Source organism: Martes martes (assembly GCF_963455335.1).
Source record: "Martes martes genome assembly, chromosome: 3".
NCBI classification, from domain to species: domain Eukaryota; kingdom Metazoa; phylum Chordata; class Mammalia; order Carnivora; family Mustelidae; genus Martes; species Martes martes.
The window spans coordinates 106,843,539-106,870,018 of NC_137890.1; the positions used below are offsets into that span (position 1 = coordinate 106,843,539).

At 33.3% G+C, this 26,480-nt stretch overlaps 1 protein-coding gene across 1 annotated transcript in view; it reads right to left on the minus strand.

The window, feature by feature from the left end:
- LRP1B (LDL receptor related protein 1B) overlaps positions 1 to 26,480 on the minus strand; it is a gene marked incomplete at both ends in the record, with an annotated part of 1,929,835 nt that overhangs the window by 61,237 nt on the left and 1,842,118 nt on the right. The window contains 4 exons of the mRNA XM_080798957.1: positions 14,114 to 14,278; positions 19,243 to 19,368; positions 21,453 to 21,626; positions 23,268 to 23,384. Coding sequence (XP_080655083.1) covers positions 14,114 to 14,278; positions 19,243 to 19,368; positions 21,453 to 21,626; positions 23,268 to 23,384 — 582 coding nt within the window. The remainder of the gene's footprint in view (positions 1 to 14,113; positions 14,279 to 19,242; positions 19,369 to 21,452; positions 21,627 to 23,267; positions 23,385 to 26,480) is intronic.

The window sequence follows — 26,480 nt, forward strand, 5'->3', positions numbered from 1 at the left end:
TCAAGGACTGGGTGAAAAATGGAGTACAGAACTAGCTCTTGTAAGAGAGATTAAGGAAAACAAAATGAAATAATGGCCACCATTTGTAATAGGGAAAAATGAAGCTTAGATGTTGTGAAACTGTAAAGAAATAACATGAAAGAGAATAAAAAAAAAGAAATTTAGTTATAGATCTGAATTAACTAGGACTTGGAAATGTTACTCAGTTGACTAGCGTCAGAGAATATCCAACCATCTCCTCTCTCAACTTTGTAGACATGAAGCGTAATTAGAATGGTCATAAAAATGTATAAGGCTTAGACTTGAAGTGTGAAAATGATATGAGTTTTCTCTATTGCCATAGATTCCACATTCTACATTTTTTGAAAAGCACTCCTAAGTGAATAAAATGCCTCCAAATAAAATCCACATGTATTTCCAAGAGAATAAATAAGTTGAGGTTCCACAACCTATTTACTTATTTTGCTTTGAAAGCTCTCCACATACTTAAGCACACTTGAAGCTATTGCTTCTCAATGAACAAAGTTACATACATTTTTTACAGTGAGTAGCACTGCTTTATAGCTTATGTATAAATCTTACTAGCTTGGTGGCAGACAAATGCTTATTAATAGGTTGAGAAGGAAGGTAAATTTTACATACATTAAAAGCTGAGTCATATCACGTTATACATTCCCAGAAAATGGCTTTAAAACTTCTAGCTAATTATTTTTCTTATAACAGTAGTGAATTTTCTAGTTGTTGCTTATATATAGACAAAATATCTTCACGGGAACGATAGCAGTTGAAAAACAAAGATACAAACAAGAGAATGAATAGTGGTAGAAGATGAAGAGGATAGAGAATTGTTAGAACACAAGTACTAAGGAAAATGAAAGATCTGAACAAAAGAAGTAATTCCTCTTCATCAACAAGAACCAGTGAATGCCTTACCAAGAAATAAAACATATAAACAGGAATACAAATTAACATGAGCTAAACGTGAAAAAAATAGACCAGAAAGTACAGGAGAAATCAAAAAGTATTAGAATAATCTCAAAAAGTGCCATATGGTGGTAGGACTTAAGCACCATAGATTTATGGGTCTTTTTTCCCCCATTATTTTCCATGTTTTTTAAAATTAGGAGTGAAAAACATTAAAGTGATAGAAGTTTGAAAGAAACAAATGCAACCCACTAAGGCATTTGAAAACTGCTCTATCCCAGTCACTGAGAGAATGACACCATGCTTTTATCTCATCTACAGCTGTTGCGAAACTAGGGCAGAGTGACCAGTTTTGCCCCCACCTCCACCCCCAGCATATATGCCTCACATCATTTAGATTCTGGCTGAATTATTTTCAAAAGCCTTCTTTCTCTTCCTTTAAAAAGAAGATTTCTTTTGGACAAGAAGAAATCTTCATATTCAGGGGAACATTACCAACTTGAAGCTGTGTGTTGATACAGCAGATCTTTTGTTTGCTGATGGGAAATGAACCATCTGTCACAGAATTTTATAATGGGCTCCATCTAATATTTTCAGGAATCTCTCTGGGTGTACCCTAACAAGTTGCATTGGATCTATTTATAAAGATTTTTTAGGTAGCTCAATTTGATTTTGGCATTTGAAAAGGCAACAATACTGTTACGATGACTAAGGTATAGATTTACAGCAGTGAAGTGTCAGGGAGCTTGGGAGTTGACAGCCTACAAGGATAGGATAATCAGGAAGAGCATCAATTAACTGGAGGAAGGAGGGGGAGGATCAGTTTGTTGCCTCTAATCAGTCTGCTTTCTGTAGCATTTAGACCTTTAAAATGTGGGTTGTCAGGCCGCCTGGACATATGCTATCTGTGCCAAATACCAGTGGTGGAACCATGAGCATCACTTCTCTGTTTCTTTCCCCCTATGCAAAAACAAAAAAAAAGGGGGGGGGATAATAATATGGGGTTGTTGTGCAGAATCAAGTAAAATAAATGAGATTATACATGCAAAGCATTTCTAAAGGTACTAGGCACAAAGAAGGCACTCAGTGACACTTTAGCTCTGCTTATTATTATTACTGTTATTATTTCTACTGAGATTCACCATTCTTCATTTTGTGACTGTGTCCTAAAGAGACACTGTAACATTCTAAGAATATCTTTTGGAAAACTGTCTTAAATTACACATTTTATCTCCATTATTTATTTAAGATAAAACAAACTGAGAGTTCCTGGAAGGGAGGAGGGTACAAGGGATGGGGTGGCTGGGGGATGAACATTGGGGAGGGTATGTGCTATGGTGAGTGCTGTGAATTTTGTAAGACTGATGAATCACAGACCTGTACCCTGAAACAAATAATACATTATATGTTAATAAAAAATTAAATTTGTATGGCAGTGATGGGATAAAGCAGAAAAACTCCATCAAGTCTCAGACTTCAACATCTTATAACTTTGGAAGATGGGTCTTTTTCCTCTCTTTACTGTCTCAACATGCTTAATTCTACACTTTAGTAAGAAAGAACACACACATACAAACCCCATGAAACAAACACAAACAAAAGAAATCACACCTAGTATTTTTATCAAGTCCATTTACTTGTATAACTTCAAATTTTGATATATACTTGAGCTTTTTAAGAGTCTACACTCACAGCTTCCAGTTCTATCAAATACATGAAAAAATCTTTGATCATAAAGTCACATTCCAATCCTTCAGTGGGTTTACAGTTTGTTTGTTTTTTTCAATATACAAAAAGATGTGTCTTAATCTGTTACTTCTTTGCTATTTCAGAAAAGAGGACAGATCCCTCAATATGTATGTATTGTTCACATAAATCAATTCTGATTCCCTAGTGGTAAAAAAGGTTGAGGGATGGAGAAGTTAATGTGTATTTATATACTCTTGCAAAGCTTATCTCTGATCTCTTAATCCCTAAATCCACTGATTTCTTTTCAATGATCCTTCTCCTTAAATGTCTGCATAATTTACACATTTTTTTGAAATTTATTTTTTGTTTTTTATTACATATTTTATTACACATCTACTCTTAAAAATTTCTTAGTTTCTAAGACACTACCATTGTTGATTTCCCTTTTTTCCTTTTCAGTTGCCTTTATGTTTTCTCTTTCTGTCTCTTAAAATATATTATTCCAGACTTCTTTTTGGTGATACACTTTCATGGCTTCAATAATTATCTCTCTATTCAAATACTTCAGCGTCAATTTCCCAACTCTAGGCTCATTCACCTTCCTAAATGACAGGCCTTCAGTCTCAGTCTTTGTTGTATGTCTCGGTGTGTGTGTCTCTGGCTGCTCAGTAGGTTCAACTCTCCCATGACCCACAAGAGAGAAAATTCTTCTCATAAACATTGTCCTGGTAGCTTTCACAATTTCTGCAGACTAGGTTCTCCTAGTACTAGGTCTGCTCCATATTCAAGTTCCACACTGTATGTTAACAAAGAGCCTTATTAGCTGTGCACAACAAGTGAAGCTTAGTTTATTTGCTCCATTAATTCATTATTAATTTATCTGCTTCTGTTCATAGTGGAATGGAAACTGGTTGCATATATCTTCAAAAATGTGCCAGCAAATTTTTATGCATCAAGTGAAATAATAAACAAACTGTTTAGATTTATCTGGATAACCAAATATGTCAAATATGGCAAAAATATAACTAAAGGTGTTAATCATTGATAATCAGTAATATATATTAAGGAATATTCAGTGATACAACTAAAGATTGTGTTGCTCATAAGAAAAATGGAAATGTCTTGGATTCTCACAGAGTTCTTGAAATTTTACTGATCTTACATGGCCCTTACATACTAAAACTAGTCTCAGTAAAAATGGTTAATTCTGAAATAGTTCATAAGAATATTTAACAGGAACCAAATGAGTTTAATAAATTTGGTAAATAATAATAAATTATTTGTTTTTTGGTATTAGACCTGGGGATCAAGTCTTATTAGATATTTATTAATTGTGTGGCTTTACAAAACTTACCTTAACTCACTAGACACAAAAAGGCGCTAGTAAATGCCTTATGTGCTAGTAAAACACGCAGCATGATGTCTGCCACATAGCAAGTACTTATTGGTAGTGTTATTATTAGTAGTTGTATTGGTATTATTATCACTATTAGTATTTTTATTAAACAAATTATCAACTGAGGTTATTATTTAAACTTAACTGAGTACATGTGCCTTTATTAAGAAACTACATATGGAATCCCAATACACATTTTTTCCATAGGTATTCTTTTGAAAATAACATAAATATATATCCATATATATCAACTCAAAATAATGTTTTAAAATATATAATAAAGATGGAATCTTTTCTATTATATAGATAGGTAACTACATGGATATTATAATGATTTACCATTAGTCCTTAATCCTTGTTAAATGGAACATTAATTTTTTTTAATATTTTATTTATTTGACAGAGAGAAATCACAACTAGGCAGAGAGGCAGGCAGAGAGAGAGGAGGAAGTAGGCTCCCCGCGGAGCAGAGAGCCCGATGCGGGGCTCGATCCCAGGTCCCTGAGATCATGACCTGAGCCGAAGGCAGAGGCTTTGACCCACTGAGCCACCCAGGCACCCCGGAACATTAAATTTTTATGATTTGGTTATAGTTTACCTCTAGATAGATGGTCCTATTTGACTATATGTTACTTTTGTTATACAGTTATAACCAGTTATGTCTCTGACGTGGGTAGATAATATTACTGATTTTTGTGATAACAGACAATGCCTTGGAGCATTGACTTTGGAATAATCTAGATTTTTGGATTCTAGTTATCTTACTTAACCATTCTAGCTCACATCTGAAAATTATCACGGTGTAGACATCATAGAGTGATAAGGATTAAATAAGACCTTATGTTTAAGGAATTTGCCAGAGTTCTTGGCATTTATTAAGCATTCAGAATGTAGTAGGCACTATAATAAAATAAAGCTTGCAAAATTTCTAAAGTATTATAATCACTGAATATATATTCCATATAGAAATGACTATTTACTTGCTAATGATTTTAGAGTAAAATTTGTAGTATAGCTTTTGGTCAAGTAATATATGAATAAATATCAATCAATCAACATGCTCAAAAGCATACCTTCCTATTTGAATATTATAAAAGTGTATCTGTTGGCATTTTTCAGTAATTTGATGTAATACTGGTGTCTGTTTTTAAAAGCTAGATTTATTTAATAAACAGTTTTTAAGCTGATTATAAAGATGCTACTCATCAGTGTGATTTAATCAATACTGTATGACTTTAAGTAGGTAAAATTACATCTCTGCTCAATATTGGACAAATAAATCATTACTCTTTTTTCTATATAAACATAATGCTAGAAAAATGTGTGGTTGATTGCCATGAAGGAATGCTCTAGCTCAAGTAATTACTCGTGAACGTCCTATGAGACAGTGACAGTGTTTATTATTTCTGAGGGGAAGATACCTGCTAGTGAGCATCATTAGTCAGTTCTCTTTTCAAGCAATTTATTTGGAATTCATACTATTTATCAATGTGAACCATGCATCTTACCCTGTTTAATTTGGTACTCATTGAATGAGTCTGTTCCTTGTAAAGTTTTATCCCTGGTTGTAATGTTTTCTACCTAACTAGTCTTCTATAGTCATTGTTTAGTTCAAACAGTCTGATAAATGCGTTGAGTCTAAGTAATAGAATTTAATTGACATTTAAACCGCAGAGCTTATTTTCAAATGCTCACACTAAATGTTCTATGAAAATAGTGTCTAAAAGTTACATACTCTTTACTCACAACATCTTTACTATTTGAACAAACACCGCATTCTTGTTCTTTTATGTAGGATAAAAATAATAAACTGAGAGACGAGTCGCCATAGCCTCATTCGGTTCGATACTAGATGGCAATCAGAAAGCCTACTGCCTGACCCCTTACCCCCAAGACCACTCTGTTTTGTGAAATCTGTCTTCACTTCTTTTTTTTTTTTTAATATTTTATTTATTTGACAGACAGAAATCACAACTAGGCAGAGATGCAGGCAGAGATAGAGGAGGAAGCAGGCTCCCTGCAGAGCAGAGCCTGATGCAGGGGTGGGGGTGGGGGGCTCGATCCCAGGACACTGGGATCATGACCTGAGCCAAAGGCAGAGGCTTTCACCCACCAAGCCACCCAGGCGCCCCTGTCTTCACTTCTGATTTAGACTCAAGTAATCAAAGTTTTGAATGCTTAAAAAAATTGCTAGTCTTTTTGATGAAGAGATTTGACATTCCACTTTTCCACTTTATATAATGTCTTCCTGGACAGAAAGTGAGTGCCCATTTATACATAATTTTAGTAAGTTGACTATAGCTGTCGAGTTGTCTTAAGTATCATAAAGATTACAGAGAACTATTCAGTAAAGCTTGAAAAAGAAAATGAGGAACTGTGGACCTTACCTAGCTCCCTCCCAGGTACTACTTAATATATTCTGACATGTTTCAAATTATAGGTCACAATCTATTTATGCTTCTGAAAAGTTCATTTTCAGCCAGCTTTGTGAAAATGATACTGAAATATTTTTGTCCTTTCTGTGAATACAAGGAAGCCACCTCAAAACTGAGATTAGCTTAGAAAGCTGTAAGACTTAAGTACAGTGCTGCTCTCACAATGTAGTCCAAATGAACAAGTAACTGGTAAAAAAAAGTCCACAGCAGAATTAGAATCTTACTTTCAATCTCTCAAAGGTTTTCTGTGAAGGTGCAAGGACTGAGAACAGCACCTGGCACTCACTAAGCAGTCAGATATAGACTAATTATCATGATATTGGCAATAATAATAATTATTATTATTTTAAATTCTAATAATTATTATTACTTAATTTTTAATTCTCACAGCAATGCATGTTAATTGTGGAACTTGGAAAATACAGACATACAAAGAAAGATCTATTTCCTCAAACAGACACTTTATGTATGCATTTTTTTCCCATATTGGGCTCATATTATATAAACAGTTTTATTTCTTGTCCTTTAAAACTTTAAATGTACAATGTGAATTACTTGGATCTTGTGATGTTTCTATTTTTAACTTTTAAGGAGCCTCAAAATTCCATTTTCCACAGTGATTGCACTAATGTACCTTCCCACCAACAGTGCATGAACGTTCCCTTTCCTCCACCTCCTTGTTAACCTTTGTTATTTCTTGTCTTTTTGATACTAACCATTCTGACTGGTGTAAGGTGGTATCTCATGGTGGTTTTGATTTGCACTTCCCTAATGATTAGTGATGCAGCATTATTTACAACAGCCAAGATATGGAAGCCATCTAAGTGTCCATTGATAGATAAATGAATAAAGAAGGTGTGATATATATATGCAATGGAATATTACTCAATCATAAGAAAGAAGGAGATTTTGTCATTTTGATGACACAGATGGACCTAGACTATAGATGCACTTAGAGGGTATTATACTAAGTGAAATAAATCCGGCTGCTTTATTTTGCCAAGGTGGCTCAGTCAGTTAAGCATTTGCCTTCAGTTCAGGTCATGATCCCAGAATCCAGGGATGGAGCCCTCTGTCAGCCTCCCTGCTCAGTGGGGAGCTGCTTCTCCCTCTGCTTGCCCCTCCACCTAGCTCGTGCCTCTCTCTGTGTCAAGTAAATAAAATAAAATCTCTTACAAAACAAAACAAAACAAAACACAAATTCCATATGCCTCTGTTTATATATGGAATTTGAAAAACAAAACACACAATAAAGAATGGACCCACAAACACACAGAGCAAACTGGTGGCTGCCACAGGAGAGGCAGTGGGGATGGACAAAATAGATGAAGGGGAGTGGGAGATACAGGTTACCAGTTGTGGAAGGAATAAACCACGGGGTGAAAGGTACCAGCATAGGAAATATCGTCAATGATACTGGACTAGCATTGCATGGTGACAGATAGTAGCTACACTTGTGATGAGCATAGCATAAATTAAAGAGTTGTCAAATCACTTAATTGTACACCTGAACCTAATGCAACATTGTGTATCAACTATACTTCAATAAAAATAAGATAGATACAATGTGAATATTTTACTATATTATCATATATTCTACAAATGTGGCTTTATTTGTCATATAACATTGATCTTTTAGATATGCTTTATCCTACATGCTAACTATTTCGATTCAGGTTTCTATCTCCAATTTTATATTCTAAATAACACTATGTTGAACATCTTCACTTCTAAATATTTTGGCTTTTATCATTATGTAATCCTTAGAATATGTTTCTTAAATTTTCATTATTTTAAGGACACAAAACCTTTTAAACTCTTGGTGAGTATTTCAAAATTACTTGCTTCAAGATTTGTATGTGAACATTTTCTTCTGATAGTGATTTAAGGATGCTGGTTTCATCTGTGTGTGACTCAGCTTCTCCTGTACTTCCTCCTCTCCAAACTTCTCCTTCCTCTTTTTCCTCTTTTCTCCTCCTTTTGTATGTTTGTGTGCATGTGTGTGTGAGATTCATCTTTTGCCATTTGTTCATTTTGCTGTTTTTTTCCCCCCTACTTGATTTGTGATGGCTATGTATTTCTATGTCACTTATTTGTTAAAATTATATACCCTATTTTATGTTTTCAATTTTATATTTTCAATATAATATTCTCTTAGATCCTTAAAAAGCAAGTAGGACCAAATACCCAATTCTTAGCACTCCCTAAACATAAACAATATTTATGTTAAGGAAGCTAGGACATAAAGATTAATTTCAATTTAAAAAGTTCTAATTTAAATAAAAAGTGAAAGAAAAACAAAGATGGGCAGTTTAAATGCATGTTCACCCTTTATCAAGCTGTTAATTATGTGATTGTGTACTTCATGTCCTAGGTACAGATGTGACTTGAGGAACATTAGTATTTACATTTTGTCATTAGTCCCATGAATTTTTGAGGGTATCCAAAAGTTCCCAGCTTAACTTGTCTTTGAGCAAACATTTTTAGGGCAGCTATAATTGATCTTATTTAATGGCAGCCATATATGTCACCTTCATATTTGGGACAGTGTCCTGGGCAGAAAGAGCCTGAATTAATAAGAAAGAAAAGACTCACCATCTACTTATTATTTTAAAGGCCCTTCCTAGGGTGCCTGAGTGGCTGAGTCTTTAAGCTTCTACCTTTGGTTCACATCATGATGCCAGGGTCCTGGGATCCAGTCCCTCGTAGGGCTTCCTGCTAATCAAGAAGCCTGTTTCTCCCTCTCCTTGCCGCACCCCGAACCGCCTCTTATGTTCTCACTCTCTCTCAAATAAATAAATAAGTTAAATATTTAGAAAAAATAAAAAATAAAGGCCCTTTCTGTTGCAGTGAGAAGTAGTGAGAAGAATCCGCCCCAACCCTGCCGCCCCCATTGGGGGCCACTTTCCTCTTATTTTAGTTCTGGGGACAAAACCTTTCACTGCCAAAGTCCATAGATATGGTAACAGAGAGGGTTACCCTGAGAGCTTCTGTGCTCTACTTTCTATATTCATTTAAGATATCCAATACAAATGTATTATCTACTATAAAAAATTGCACCATCACTCCTTTTCCTAGGCAGTCCTCCTTTTGTGCACTTTCAAACTCCCTAAATTCAGAGTGGCCTTCCCTTCTGCATAACTCCAAATTTTATGCGTGAGAGTATTTGGGTATATTGTCCCAAATTTATAAACTCTCTCACTCTATTACTCTAAATCAGCTGTGTAGAAAACCTTATTTCAGGGCGCCTGGGTAGCTCGTGGCTCAGTCATTAAGCATCTGCCTTTGGCTCAGGTCATGATCCCAGGGTCCTGGGACAGAGCCCTGCATCATGTTCCCTGCTCCGTGGGAAGCCTGCTTCTCCCTCTCCCACTCCCCATGCTTGTGTTCCCTCTCTTGTTGTGTCTCTCTCTGTCAAATAAATAAATAAAATCTTAAAAAAAAAAAAAAAGAAAACCTTGTTTCATTTTGATATGAACATTAAAAGTCTAAATAACAGAACTCTAAGAGTAAGGAAAAGACCAAACAGTATCAACACACTTTGGGGAATAAATATTTATAAAAGTTAAGATTAATTGTAAATATATATAGTTAATCACATAAATATCCTCATTATAGTCATGATGAGAAAAACTCTTCAATTATTCTCCATTTTCTATAATAGAATGATAGAGTAATTCAGTGCTTTACTCTCATTTCCATTGTTATGCCCAAGCAAACTTTATCTTAATATCCGCCTATGAACAGGTCATAGAAATGAAGTACATGTACACCTGTCGATATAATCAATGTCAAACTTTCATTTTGCAGTACTTTCCTATATGAATATAGTTCATATATTTTATTTTTAGCTTTCTCTATTATTTAGAAAAAAAACTTAAGGAATGAAGAAACACTCAATTTTTAAATTATGCCTCTCAGATGTGTGCTTTTAATTAACTGGTGACATTTCCTTTGTTCAGTTATTACAGTTCTATACAACTGTCATAAACTTATAAATTTTAATTAAGGCTGCCCCAAACCCTAGTCATATAGTGTCCACATAGGAATTTGCCAAAAGGCTTAACCATAAGTAAACCAACAATGAATAAATCCATGAATTGCCCATGGGGATTTGTTTAACAAATTAACATTTGTGTGGAGATAATGAGGTTCTACAGTCTATAATACCAAACAATGTTTTTATAAAACCATATTTTTCAAAGTAAAAAATGCTTTGTATATGATTTAATTGGATAGGATATTATTATTAATAATTAGATGCTCTACGACAATAAACTACATGGCCACATAGCAAGTTAAATTCATATAAGGACTCATTTCTATTACTGATTTGAAATATATATATTTTTTCTGAACATGTTATCTATGTAAATCAAGATCTAATTATCTGGATGCAAAGATAAAATTGATATATTATAGATTTTAAGCATACAGCAAGATCTGGACAAATGATTTGAACAAAACATTAGAAGTTGTGCTGTATCCACCTATAGTTCAGGATCCATTAACAGGACAGCAAATTCAATGTTTCATAGAGATTTGTCCTTGTGGATCCATTGCAGTTTGAATAGATATTCATGGTTTGGAGTACCAAACTTTTTCCATTTAAATATTTCTAAAGGCAAATAAAAGAAAATTATCTGGATGTAATCCCCAAAATTTTATTATTATAATGAGAAAATTAATAATCAAATAATAAAATCTTTAAACAACTCATTTGTGCAAGGAAAACTTCTCTCCTAAAGGAAATGGTATCTGTGTTGCTAAAATACAATTACAGGTTTTATCCTTTTACCACACACCCATTCAGTTTTCACTTGCATGGTCCCAGTACTGCAATTTCTCCCACAGCAATAGAATATACTCTACTGTAAGGAGTAGCTTCTCTTAGAATGAAAATATATAGTAAGACCTAGTGACTTTTTATTTCAGTCAAGTTGCTGCATATGTTTTCAGAATTCTATTAAGTATCTAGAACACCTTAATTATCAATTAATCATAAGTCAAAAATATCTATAGACATAAAATGATCACATTTAAAGAAAGAGTAATGCTTTTACTATTAGAATGCAAATCAGAAACAGTTTGGTTCCTCTAAACTCCATTGAAAATACTTCCTCATGTGGTTCTTTCAGGTAGCATTATGCTAAACACTTCAAAGAATAGCATAAGCAATAGAAGGAGTGAAAACTCCCAGTAAGACAGAAATTAACAGTGTAGTGGATGCGAAGGTCATATGGATTAATTTTCCATTTGACTAAATTTGCATTTATTGTAGTAGAATTAAATCTGCATAAATTTCATTTTAATAGTTGCTCAGTGTCCTTTGCACTGAGTTTTGGAATTTACAAATTATATTTTTATTATGCACTGGGGTTAATTTTTCCCATGGGAACACATTTTAAATATAATAGCACTAAGTAGAAAAATATATTTTAATGTTCACTTATGTACTGTAGCAAACACTTTTTGCAAACAGAACTATTGCATAAATTAATAAGAATTTCAAGTATACCTTAACATGTACTAACCTGATATTTTCAAAGCATATTATACACTATATTACAATGCCAATGAAGTAGTTATGATTTTAGATATGAATTATGATGCTATCAGACATACTAATAGAGTATATTTATATTTAACTTAGATTTTAATTTTAACCTAATTTAATTTAATTTTCAATAGAAAATGAGGCTTAGCATTAGGGTAACTGTTCAGTTAAAAAGGAACATACAAAGAAATGAAACTGGACCACTTTCTTATACCATACACAAAAATAAATTCAAAATGGATTAAAGACCTAAATGTGAGACAGGAATCCATAAAAATCCTAGAGGGGAAAATACACAATAACCTATTTGACATTGGCCAAAACAACTTCTTTCTAGATATGTCTCCTGAGACAGGGGAAACAAAAGCAAAAATAAACTGTTGGGAGTTTATCAAAATTAAAAGCTTCTGCACAGTGAAGGAAACAATAAACAAAACTAAAAGTAAACCTACGGAATGGGAGAAGATATTTGCAAATGACATATCTGAGAAAGAGTTAGTATCCAAACTATATAAAGAACTTATAAAACTCAACATCCAAAAAATAATAATTCAATTTAAAAATGTGAAGACATGGATAGACACGTTTCCAAAGAAGATATACAGATGGCCAATAGACACATAAGAATATGCTCAACATCACTGGTCAACAGAAAAATGCAAATCAAAACTACAATATCACCTCACACCTGTCAGAATGGCTAAAATCAACAACATAAGAAACAGCAGGTGTTGTTGAGGATGTGGAGAAAAGGGAACCCTCTTGCACTGTTGGGAGTGCAAACTGGTGCAGCCACTCTAGAAAACAGTATGGAGATTCCTCAGAAAGTTAAAAATAGAACTACCCTATGATCCAGCAGTTGGACTATGAGGTATTTACCCAAAGAATACAAAATACTAATTTAAAGGGACAGATGCACCCCAATGTTATAGCAACATTATCTATTAAGAACCAAATTATGGGGGCGCCTGGGTGACTCAGTGGGTTAAGCCTCTGCCTTCGGCTCAGATCATGATCTCAGGGTCCTGGAATCGAGCCCCACTTAGGGCTCTCTGCTCAGCAGGGAGCCTGCTTCCTCCCTCTCTCTTTGCCTGCCTCTCTGCCTACTTGTGATCTCTGTCTGCCAAATAAATAAATAAAATCTTTAAAAAAAAAAAAAAGAAGAAGAACCAAATTAGGAAATAGCCCAGATCAAAGAAATAGTGGTATTTAAATACAATGGAATATAACTAAGCTATATAAAAGAACAAAATCTTGTCATTTGCTACAGCTTGGATAGAGCCAGAGAGTATTTCGCTAAGCAAAATAAGTCAGTCAAAACATACCCCATATGATTCTATATGTAGAATTTAAGAAACAGAACAAATGAGAAAAAGGGGAAAAAGGAGAGAGAGAGAGGCAAGCGAAGATTAACTATAGAGAACAAACCGATAGTCACCAGCCAGGAGGTAGGTAGGGAAGGATTGCTAATGGTTAATTGGTTAATGATGGGGATTAAGGAGAGCACTTGTGATAAGCACTGGGTGTTATATGGAGGTGCTGAATCACTATATTGTACACCTGAATGTTAACTAACTGAAATTTAGATAAATATTTTTTAAAACATTTTACCCTGAAATGTCAAAATAAAATTTAAAAAATAAAAAATAGAAAGATTTTGGAATCAAACATATAAAGCTTATAGAACTGATTTTACTTAATCTTTTTTTTTTAAGATTTTTTTTAAGATCAAGGGGCTTGATCCCAGGACCCTGAGATCATGACCTGAGCTGAGGGCAGAGGCTTAACCCACTGAGTCACCCAGGCACCCCTTTACTTAATCATTCTAAGCCAGCATCAGAATACCTGTAAGCACTGACCCCTGTTACATGGTGCACACTCATCTCACGATAATGAGCATTACTATTGTTACATTTTGTGACTTGAACTTCAATATACCGAATTTAGAACAAATACTATTATGTTGAATTAATAATTAAATGTAATTTGTGTTAATCTATTTTTATAAAGACACCAGGAATTAAATTTCTAACACTAAGTATCCTCTTTATATTTTCAGATGTAAGGAAAAAGGCAAATTATTTGAATGCACAATGAAATTCAAATATTTACCCAGAGCTGAGGGTATACAGGTTCCTCCATTTTGGCAGTAGTTGCTACAGTGATTGACTTCACATCTGTCTCCTGAGTAACTAGGCCAACAGTGACACCTCAAGTCACCCTTCTCATTTAAAATGCATCTTCCTCCATTTTCACAAGTCAATTTGCATGAATCATCTGGTTATAAGAAGGAATGTACAAATTAGCATGCTTTTCATTAGATGGTAGAATAAGAACAACTCACATATATAAAAATTAAATATTCAAATTTTTTTATAAAATTCCCCAAATAAATACCTCTAATATAAAAGTAGAAAAAGCAAAATACTATAAATACTATCTGAAAATAGAGAAATAGATTTTAACCACTGTTAAATGGTGAATACAAATACTGACTTAATTTTTATTCTTCTTTAGGCTTAAAGAGATATTAACCATTTCTTTATTTATTAAAACATTACATAACAAAACCAACTGAAACTTCCTAAAAATGAAATATTTTCCAATCAATACATTTTCTTTATGATATAAGCAAGCATGGCCTATTTTTAGGACTGTTTGATATTAAACCAAACTAAAATACATAAGATAAATTTATAGTATGTAGGATATATGCATATAAAGTATATATATAGTATACATATTAGATATGGAATATTTAATGAATATGGATATATACTAGATATATATCTATAGATATATATAAACACACATATAACACATATAATTTATAGTATAGAAAAATATTTAAATAGAAATACATTCTTTGATATGCATCCTTATTAACTATGTATAAACAACTCAAAACTAAAAGTCACATAGGTTTGGTACAAGATATTGATAAAATAGTGTCAGAAATTTTCCATATGTAGAATTTCCATATGGAAAATGACTAGGTACCATCTGTCTACTTAATATATTGTGGCTGAGGATAAGAAAAACATGGTCATTCCTTGGGGTTACAAAATTATTTTTAAAAATATGATGAGTCTTAGAATTAGTTTGGAATAACTTTTTCAGATTACCGTTGACACGGTCTTACTCCATTAGAAATACTGCTTTACTTAGGGGAGGACCTGATGCCCAATTGAACACAAATGATTGAGAGTACTGTGAGAAGCATTCTGTTCTAGAATATGCCTTCTACTAAAGCCACACCTCTTTTATAGCAAAGTAAGGTAAAATCAAAACAGCCTGTATTCTTTGTTCAAGATCCATTGGCCCACACATAGCAGAAGTGTTAATATATCACTGCAAGAATCACAAGAGCACTTTAAAGAGCCTCAGTGCCTTCAAACAAAAAAAATGACTCAAATATCACATCCACTATAATAAATAGAGACTATTTATAAGCAGTACCAGAAATTCTGAGACTTGCCTCTTTGTAAAGCAAAGAGTTGAATACAGAGGTTGAATTCTCAAGAAAGATCTAGAATGGAAATATATACTTCCTTGGTTTAAAATTCAACCAAACATTTCTAATTAGTTCAGCATAGAATATCCCTGACTGGAGTTGTGAATGTAAACAGAGAAGATAAATATTTAAGGCATTATGATCATAGTTAAGATTATTGTGGGAGAGTCAATTTTCATCTGTAAATGTTCTCTGTAAACTACATGGATATTCAAAATTTCTACATGTTAGGACATGTGCATTTCTATAATGTGCCTCATTAGGCACTAGAAATTTTAAAATATAACGCTGCTTGATGAAATAGAAGTGGATTTCAAAACCTAACTGTAATAGTTCTAGAATGAAAAAGAAGGCTGCATTTGTCAATAACGAAATCACCCCCAGAAGCCAAGCTCCAGCAATTATAATCAACTATAGGAAAGAGCAGGTGAATACTTCTCCAAGAATGAGTAACATTTGAATTTCAAATTTCTTCCATGAAGATTAAAAATATTCAGTGTCTCATCATTTAACAATAGCAGCTAGAGAAAGGCAAGTAATTACAAAAGGCAGAAAAACTTGGCTATATCAAATGTTAATGTCAGGAAAAAATTAATTGGCAATTATCTACACCAATCAATAATTCTGCAATCTATTTATTTATATTCCTCACCGAGGTGGTCTAAACTGTCTGCTACCAAGGCTCATATGCATAGAGGCCAATGTGAATATTTTTTAACACTCTGATTATTTAAAATGTAAGATTTATTTTAAATTACAAAATGAACTTTTAGGAGGTTTCTGTAATCATGACTTTCAATCAAATCTGAAATAGTAAAACTGAAATTTCTTGCAAAGTTTAAGGAGGGCACATGATGTGATGTGCACTAGGTATTATATGCAACTAATGTATCATGGAACATTATATCAAAATCTAATGATGTACGATATGTTGGCTAATTGAATTTAAAACAAAAAAGTTTTAGATCTTGGATAAGTGTACATTTAGACAAACACGCTTTCTCATTCCAAACATAAAACTATAAAATTTGATAAATTAATACAGCAAAAATCTATTTCATTTTCTTACTTACTTAATGATAGGTTTATCTTAGAGTGCTGTGTGTCTACTTTTTGTAAAGCATTGTGCTGGGCACTTCTGGTCTTTTCAGTGACTCTGGATATGGGTGATTTGGGAGCTATAGAGGCACTGAGGTGGACTATGTGCTGGTGAAGAGTGGAGAATGCCTAGGTTCACCTTGGGGGACCACCATTATTAAGCAATGTTAGACCATTAACTGAGCCTCTCCATTCTTTAATTTTCTATCTGTAAAAACAGGGGCAATGACCATACTATCTTTGGGGATTTGACGGAATTAAATATAATAATATACATGTACTTAAATTATGCCTTGTTCATGAGCCTTCAAAATATTTGTTCTTATTACAAGTAGTAGTAATATCTATTGTTAATCTAATTTTATGCAAAAGAAACTAGACTAAGGGATGACAGGGCCAAACACATTAGTTAATTGATAGATCTTGGCCTACACCAAAGCTCTACCTCAGATCCACCCCAGGCCAACTTCTTCCTGTGTATTTGTTGGATTATTGGATAAATACATCTGGTTTTAGATACATAATTTATACCAAGAAAGAAGAAAAAGAGGTTATTAATGTCTAGTTGTAATGAAAAAACAACAAAAACTGTAGGCAACTTGACCATAAAAACAACACTGACATCTGAGTCAATGGAAAAGTCACATTGGTGGCATTAGTAGAAAACTTCTGTGCAGAATCTTCATCTCTGTCTCAGGGGTCTCTTCCACCCTACCAATAGTATAAGTAGACACAGTACATAGGGGCATGGTGGGGGTGCACCTGGGGAGATCACTGATCACGAGCTATGAGTGTGTGTGGAACTAATAAAAATGTGGCACATCTTCTACAGGGAAAGACTGCTATTTTAAACAACCTGTTTCTGAGAGGCTAAGGAGAATATGCGGCCACACATAGCTCACCTACATGACCATGTCAGAGCAGCTAGTGAAAAATGTGCCTAATAACATTTGAAAATGTCCATTTAATTCTCCCATTTGATCATCACAGCTGAGATCACAGCCACTCTCACTGGAAAGGTAATCAATAAAGAGAAAGGGTGCAGTCTAGTACCAGTGACAGCTCCCTTTTCAAGAACTGGCACTGAAGGACTCATCCAAAATACCAATCATGATTCACAATTAGCTCTGTGTTAAGAAATTTCTAACCTTGTCACCCACAACACTGTTTCAGACGTGTTAGAGACTAACTAAAATAAATGACTCACTATTTTCTTTACATGCCTTACTTTCGTGCCTTTTCAGTTCCTCTGTCTCATGTTCTGATCCCTCATTCCCACTTAATCTGAATTCCCTCTGTCTTGGCAGACCTTGTCCTAGGGTCATATTCTATAGAAAATTGTAATCAATTCTCTAATTGGATGATCACCTGAATTCTTCTAACGGTGTTAACCCTGTCTCTTCTCATATTTATCACTATGCACATGAATATCTATTGGTGTTTATGTCATTCATCATATCATCTTTGCAGCCTCTTCTGCCTTGCATATCCAATGCTTAAATAATATATATTAAATGAAGAAGCTATGGTAGTTTTAGACACTTAGAGTCTTGGAAGGTAAAAGTCTTCAGATTACCTGTAACTCCCAGTAGAGAACAATGAGAAAATGATATGGGGGTGGAGATGCTGACTGAGGGCAAAGACATGGTCTTCATGTGAGGTGTTCATTCTAACAGAGAAAAATACTGCAGGTAGGAAGTCCTGCTATGAAGAGATCCTAAGTGTATCGCACTGGAAAAAATGTGATCCTCAAGGGATTTTAGAGCACTGTGTTTTTGAATGTGTCATAAAATTTAGTAAGTGTTGATTTTCTTTTCACTTAATAGTAATTTGTCTTTCCATTATAGCTAGTGTCTTGATTATGAGGAAACTTCTCACCAGTCTACCTGGCTAATTGAGAAATGTCTCCTTTTTCTCTTTCCTCCTCGTACTATTTTTTTTTATTTTTGTTATTTTATTTTGTGATTCTTTGCTACTTAATACTTATAATAAGCATCTGAAATACTGTTTTACTTTTTTAGATGTTTGTTTCAATATTAATGTACTTCTAAAACATGAGCTCTAAGAATAAAGAAATCTTGTCAGTTTTGTTTCTAAATTAGTCCTTCATTTCTAAATTACTGCTATGCTTTTCTCATAAGCCCTCAAAATATTTATTCATGTTGGTAGTAGTATGTACTGTGAATCAAATTTTATGGAGAAGAAAGTACACTTTAGTTTCTTATCCTCAGTTTCTAAAATTAGTATTTGTTGCAAAAAGTTGTTTATCATGAACTTGATGAATGAATAAGGAATTTTAAGGGGTTTAAATTTATAAGAAAATGGTGTCCTCAGAAATATCATTATCTTCACTGATAAAGAGCTATATAAAAGTATCTTGATTTGGTGTGTGACTTCAAAGTTCTTAATCTAGTCTTAACTGAATAATAAGTGCTCAGTGCAGTTCTGTGAATATAGAATGAATTGATAGGAAGTCATCACCAAAGAGAGTAGTTTATGCAGGCATTCAAAAACCAATGATATCAAGGCTACTATATTGATGATTGAGTAGCTAATTCTGTTCAGTTTCAAGAGGTGTGAAAATTTATCATACAAATTAATTATTTACAGAATAATGATATTTATTTACCTAGTAGGCTGTCATCATTGCAAGTACCATTAATCAAATATTTGCCTTCTGGGCACACACAGGTAGCTCCAAAGGGATTCAGCAAACACAGGAATTCACATACTAAGTCCAAGCATGGATTGGGCACTGATTAAAAAAAGAAAACAAAGAAATGTATTACTGTAAGTACAGTAGTTTTCAGAAACATAAAATTCAACAAGCTGAAAGGATGCATTAGCAATGTTGAAATCATAACAATCGCCACTGGGTATATGTTATTTCAGTGTTACCATTCTCCTTTATAAGTAAGAGAAATTCTTATCCATTACCCATCATTAACAGGTAATTTACACTGATTTACACTTCCCACAAGAGAGAAGGAATTATTCAAACATATATTTTGTCATTCTTCCATCTGACTTATTTTTGGCAAAAGAGTCGGTCTGAGATACCCAAGTAGAGTTTGGGTTTATGTTAAAAAAAAAAAAAAAAAGTAAAGTCAACTGAAGCGTTTGGGGGACCTACTCCTCATTTTAAGTCTTTTCAGAACTGTTGAACAGACAGAAACAACTTCCCCCTTGTATTTACAAAGGCTTAAAATTCATCTGTATTTGTTCAAAACACAAACAAGAGACAGGATTCTTTTTCTCCAAAAACCAGATTTAACATGGTTTCCTTTCCATCAGGTTGCAGTTTGTGTGCATGTAAATGTCTGCCACATTTATTTTTGTCTAAATTTCTATCCAATTAGCATCCTCTGCAGTCATAACTGCTCCATGGCTCTCCTTAGAGAATCTGTCATTAGAATGAAACAGAAATGACACCTAGCTAGTGAAATGATGACTGTGAGAATGGCTTTGACTCAGTTAAAACCACTACTCAAACACCTATTCTATCCAGCGCAAAGTCTTATTTATTTATGTAGTTTTTATAAAGGTGGTAATATTTGACTCTGAAAAAGAATTAGGGGCACCTGGGTGGCTCAGTTAGTTAAGCGGCTGCCTTCAGTTCAGGTCATGATCTCAGGGTCCTGGGATAAAGCCCCACATTGGGCTCCCTGCTCAGCGGGAAGCCTGCTTCTCCCTCACCCACTCTCCCCGCTTGTGCTCTCCTTCACTCTCTGTCAAATAAATAAATAAAATCTTTAAAAAAAAACAAAAAAAAAAAAGAAAGAAAGAAAGAAGAAAAGGAAAACAATAAAAGACAACTAGAGGATGATACCATGTCCTCATACTAACCCTGGAACTAAAAATGTCAGATCATTGGTAAAGAGCAACAAAAGTTTGGATAGGATTTCAGGAAGTTCTTAGGGGACTATCTTTCATTTTAATCTGTTTCAAAAACTGATTTGTACAAATATCAATTGTTACCTTTCCAGATAATTACACTAAAGGGGTTAAGTTTCTTTTTATTTGCAGCAAAAATTTATCAATAAATCTTAAAATTTCTTGAAGTGTAAACTCATACATAAAAACAGATCATTAGAATTTCAGTCACATTATTTTTTACTTTATTCTTCAATATTTTTGGTAATTATGTTTGAAACCGGTTTTTCAAGATAATTGCATCAATGATTTATTCCTTTCTAGAATGAAAAATCATAAACAATCAGAGAAAATATAACCCTTGAAGACAGTACTCCTCAGTTGTGTTTATTTATTCATTCATTTATTTATTTAATTTTTAAACATTTGTATTTTTATTATTTGACAGAGAGAGACAGAGAGGGAATACAAACAGGGGAAGCAGGAGAGGGAGAAGCAGGCTTCCCCCTGAGCAGGGAGCCCAATGTAGGGCTCCATGTGGGGCTCGATTTGGGGCTGAATCCCAGGATGCTTGGATCATGACCCAAGCCAAAGGCAGATGCTTAACAACTGACCCACCCAGGCACTCCCCCCAGTTGCTTTTAAAGGTGGAATGTTGATGCTATGATTGTTCCTTATTAACAGTAACAAGAGTCAAAATGGCTAATGATGAATTTCAATACCTGCATGGTTAATGTGTAGAGTTAGAGGTTTTATTGAAAAACAGAATGATACTTTTTTTTTTTAGCCAAGAAAACACAATCAAATGCAAAATAAAATTTTGTATGATTTACATCTTGACTTTGGTGATTAAAAAATCTTATAATAATAACATTAAAGTTACTTAACTCAAAGGATTAAGATACCGAAATAGTTAAATATTTTAAGATATTGTCTTTTGTCAAAAACAATAAAAAATATACTTACAGTCTAGTTGTTTATAGCGATGAGATATCAAAACACCTTTTGTTTTATCAATATCTAAAGCTAGGTATTCTACTGAACCATGGCCAAATTTTTGTACTCGAAATACACCATTTTTAGGTCCTGCTCCATATATATAATCTTCAAAGACATCAATCCTGTGTGGATGTAACAAGCCTAGAATTTTTAAAAGGTGGAGTTATAAAAGTTGCAATGTAAGTAAGTGCTTGGACTTAAAACCAAGTTTATTCAAGATCCTGTAGAAAATTTTACTACTGTTGTTTTAAAAAATCTTTCAGAATTATAATATTTTAATATTAGCTGTAAAGTTGTTAGAATTAATTTCTTTGCAGTAGGAATATGTGAAATCCTAAACATATCACTCACAACATGAAAAACATTTCCATCATCACTTTAACCATCTGCACCACCACAAAGCACTTGCTGGGGGTTTACTGTATGCAGAGTGATCTGCTGTACAGTTTGCAGACAAAAGAAAAGCTATAGGCCAGCCTTATCCATTGCATACAGAAAGGCAGTTCACAAAATTCTGAATTTGTGTTCTAGATCAAATTAATGATCAAATTAGATGGCCTGACTGACCAAAAGTAGAGAAAAAAAGACATTACCATTGTCTGTTTTAGAAATGGGTTAAAGAAAACAAAACTAGCAAATGGTAATGATGCATATGACTAGTTTGGCTAACATTAAGAGAGGCTATCATTTTGCACATTTTAAGAAATGACTTATTTTAAGAGATTTTTATGATAGGAATAATTAATATAACCTTTGACACTGAAATGTATAACATGCAAAATGACATTTATAGTTTAGTTGTTATCTAGAGGTTGTAAAACATAAAGTGCTTTTTAAAAAACTTATATGTTTCTTCAGAGCACTTAAGCTGAAACAGATTAACTTTACAGTGATCAGTTATAGCAATGTGTAATTTTTTTTCTTTCCTTCTTCTTCCTCTTTTTTTTTTTTTTTTTGTCATCTAGGGTCATCATACAAAAAACATACTTTGGGCAAAGGCACAATGGAAATTCACTTTATTTTTTTTTTTTTTCAACTCCTCTGCTTCTGTTAAAAAAAATGAAAAGCAAAGCTATATTCAGTACATATAATATGTAAATATTAAAACTTCAAGTACATATTATAAATAATTTGTGGTAAATAAATGAAGATGTTGTTGTAGGGAGGCGCAAGAAAAACGGAAGGGAAAGAAATTAGTTTCAGCAGAAAGAACTGAGGTTGCCAGGCAAGGCAAGTGTGAGGCACAGACGGTGGAGAATAAGAATAAAAAACAGGAGGTAGGCATAGAGGCAGGGATACAAAAGGGTACTATAGAAGAAGAGCACAAGTAGATTCTGTACTCACTGAAGGTAGAGGGAAGTTAATTTTACACACTGCTTTTCATTGGGATGTACAATTGTTACAATGATGTTTTATTATACACAGTAATTCATTTCTGCCTACTATCACTGCAATTTGAAGTAAAAACTTGTGTTCAAAGGCTCTAATCTTGACTACTTAAAGTGTTCACCTCAGAATGTAGTATCTACAGAAGGAACAGAATGAATATTTTCTGAAAATAGGCAGCAATGGGCTGTGATCGTCCTATGCTAAGGAAATTCTGGCCTGGCCTCTTGTTATTCTAGTAGGAATGAAAATTAAGATCTCTAGTAAGAGCAACAAGTTGCAAGAAAAAAGAATTTGAGGAAGTTTAGAATGTAAAGCTTTTGTATTTATACTTATGTACCTTTATTTAACACTCTCAATAATAATTAAAAGATGAAACAAAAGCACTTCACAAACCTTGTTTGCTACTGACGGAGATTACTGAATCAGAGCCATCGTACAGAACACTGCCAATAATAGAAAGCTCAAGGTCAGCCCAGTATATTCGCTCACTGAAATGATCCACAGCCAGACCTGAAAAATCAACACATGAGGACAAATAACAAAAATAAAGTTGAAATTATTTAAAATTATGTTTTTGCTTCTTACTGTATAATTATGTTTGATGTTGTTCTTCAGGTATCAAAGAAATTACCCAGTCTACATCATCGTACTATAAAAATTAGGAAAAAAATGAAATAATTTCTCCTTATGTGCAATACATACGTACAGCTTACATAGAATGTATTAAGCTGTAGTTAAAAACTTCACTTCACATAGGAAAAACTACCCTAGATAGTCTTCCTTTCCACACTTACTGGTCTCTTAACTATAGCTCTTTTCTAAAATACTTTTCCATATTTTAGTTTTTATCTCTATAGTACATTCAGAATTAATTCATTACTTAAATAACTTATCCAAACTTTATTTATAATAATTCAGTGCAATTAGTTATATTTTTAGTATCTACATGAAGGTACATTTCTCAGAATACAAAAGGCTTACTCATAAGACATTTTCACCCATTTGGAATTGGCCTATGATGTGAACCACCTGCATGCATGTTCAAGTTTAAATTGACTAAAGATGGATGTTTATCATAGGGAAGAATAAATGGCAAATTCCTTAATTAAGGTTCTAGTTGTGTTTAAATTTTTCACTCTAATCATTAAATTTCTCTGGGACTGCTTGTCTTTATTTTTTATCATCACTTATCTGTTAGTGGATAACAATGGGCTAAAAGATGTGGAAAATCATGTTTTTCTACTTATTCTATTTTTTATTTTTTTGATTTCATAATGTTATTGGAGTCTAGTCAGTATCTTCTCATAAAAATATCACCAACATAAAAGATATCTTAAGTAAACATCCTTCGATATAGAAAAGTAAGATCACAACACATGATTTCTACAATAAGACTTCACTGCTGTAGATGTCTAATTTTTGTGACACAGCTAGTCTTTTATATATGATGTATTACATGATAAAAACAATATAATGAAATTAAAATACCCTTGGCAGCTGAAAGTTAAATAGCTTTCCCAGTCGGAACAGTCAGTAAGAACTAAGATACACCTCCATGGCAAGGCAACTGAATGGGAAGTGTTTTTGAATTTATGCTAACTGGATTCCTGTGTAGGTAGGTCCAGAATTTGACAATCAGAATGAAAAACCAAAACCAAAACCAAAAACAAAACACACAAAAACACTGAACTCACAGTGAAAACCATATAAGAATCATTTTTTTTTTTTTTAGTTAAGCATGTAGATCTAGCCCAAATGCAATCAAACTAAATATGAATATTGTTCCTTAAGTGTAATATAAAGATGTACTATGTCCAATCAGTCTCTAAGAAATGACTTAACAATTAAAACAAGTGGCTTATGTTTTATCAGTTTCTGCTCAATGATTGATTTGCTATGTGAACATGTTGGGAGCTATGATTCTGCTTCTTCATATATAATTACTGGTAACATGAACCATAAAATGAACCAGTTTCCTGCTGCCCCCATTATATTTCAAAACAGTTGTCTAAGCAAGGTTGAAATCACTTTCCTTTCTCTTTTACAGATGCAATACAATAAAACAGTAGATTAAAATAAGCTGTCCCCAAATTTGGTCTTTACATTTGGATATTAAATTTGTTAACTGTAGAAAAAAAGAAAAGAAATGTGTGCCATGCAATCTAATTACCAATATTGTTGCTTTAGATTCAGCAGCAGTAAAAAATTTTTCAAAAGTGTCCCATATTGCCTTATTAGTCTAGGCTTGTCTAAGACATACCCATCTTTATCAGCTCTGGTCACATATTTTACTATTGGATGGTATTACAGCTAGATAAAAATTATATAACAAAGCTTTCAGATGAGTGGAGTTTATATGCCCAAAATCCACAAATCGATGATTTTGATTTTTCCTTAAGCCCTTTAATAAAAGAGATAGTCTTTTAAATTAAAAAGTTAATAAAGGAATCAACTAACTTCTCTTGTTATAGAGATGAGAGTGAATTTTATATGAAAGAACAAGTTCATTTCTATCTTTAAAATATCACATCTCCTTTTTGTCTTTAATAAAGTACCAATAATAAAATGAAAAAAAATCAATTCCCAAGAAAGTCATTTTTTTAGCTGAACTGGGAATGATGGATATTTGGAACCAAGTCTGTGTAAATACAGAAAATTTAAAATAAAGTGCCATTTGTGTTAATCTAGCATTATGGAATCACAATTTGGAAGTCTTTTAAAAGATAAAGACAGGCTCACTAAGTTTTAGGGATGTATAATAATAAACCTAGTTATATAGTCATTTTCTTAACATTTCCCATGATATCAAAGGCTATGATTACATTTTAGGGATTTTTGAATCTCACTTTAGGTGAACTCTGAAAATTTCCAAGATCCTCACACTAATTCCCCAATTTCCACTATGGTCTCAAAGGGAAAAAAAAAAAAAAAAAAAGAAGAAGAAGAAGGAAGAAAGAAAAGAAAAAGAAAATGTTAAAGCAAAATCTTACGAGAAATGGCTGTAATACCAATGTGATATTTAAGAGAGAACAGCTGGAGAGTAATAAATTAAAATCACTGTATTTCCAGAAATAGAGAAAAAGACTATATACATTCTGTGCTAAAGGAAAGCCAATATTTGTAAGGCAGTATTAGCCAGTAAGTGTGCAATACCATATTCTTGATTTAAAAAGTGATAAAAAGGATCTAAAGGCTGAAAATATTTACCTCTACGTCAAATTTATTTAAAAAATTGTTAAAAAATAAAAAAATAAAAAATAAAAAATTGTTAAAAGTATTTTTTGAGGGGTGCTTGAGTGGCTCAGTTGGTTAAGCATCTGTCTTCAGCTCAGGTCATGATTCTAGGGTCCTGGGATAGAGTCCCACTTAAGGCTCCCTGCTCATCGAGAGTCTGCTTCTCTCTCTCATTCTCCCTCTGTGCTTTCTCTCACTCACTCTCTCAAATAAATAAATATAATCTTTTTTAAAAAGTATTCTTTGAGGTAGTTTGCCTACCTACAGTCTTAGATTCCAAACTAAATTTATACACACCCACACACACACACACACACACACACACACACACACACACATCCTTATTTGAGTGTTAGTAAAATAAATGGATTA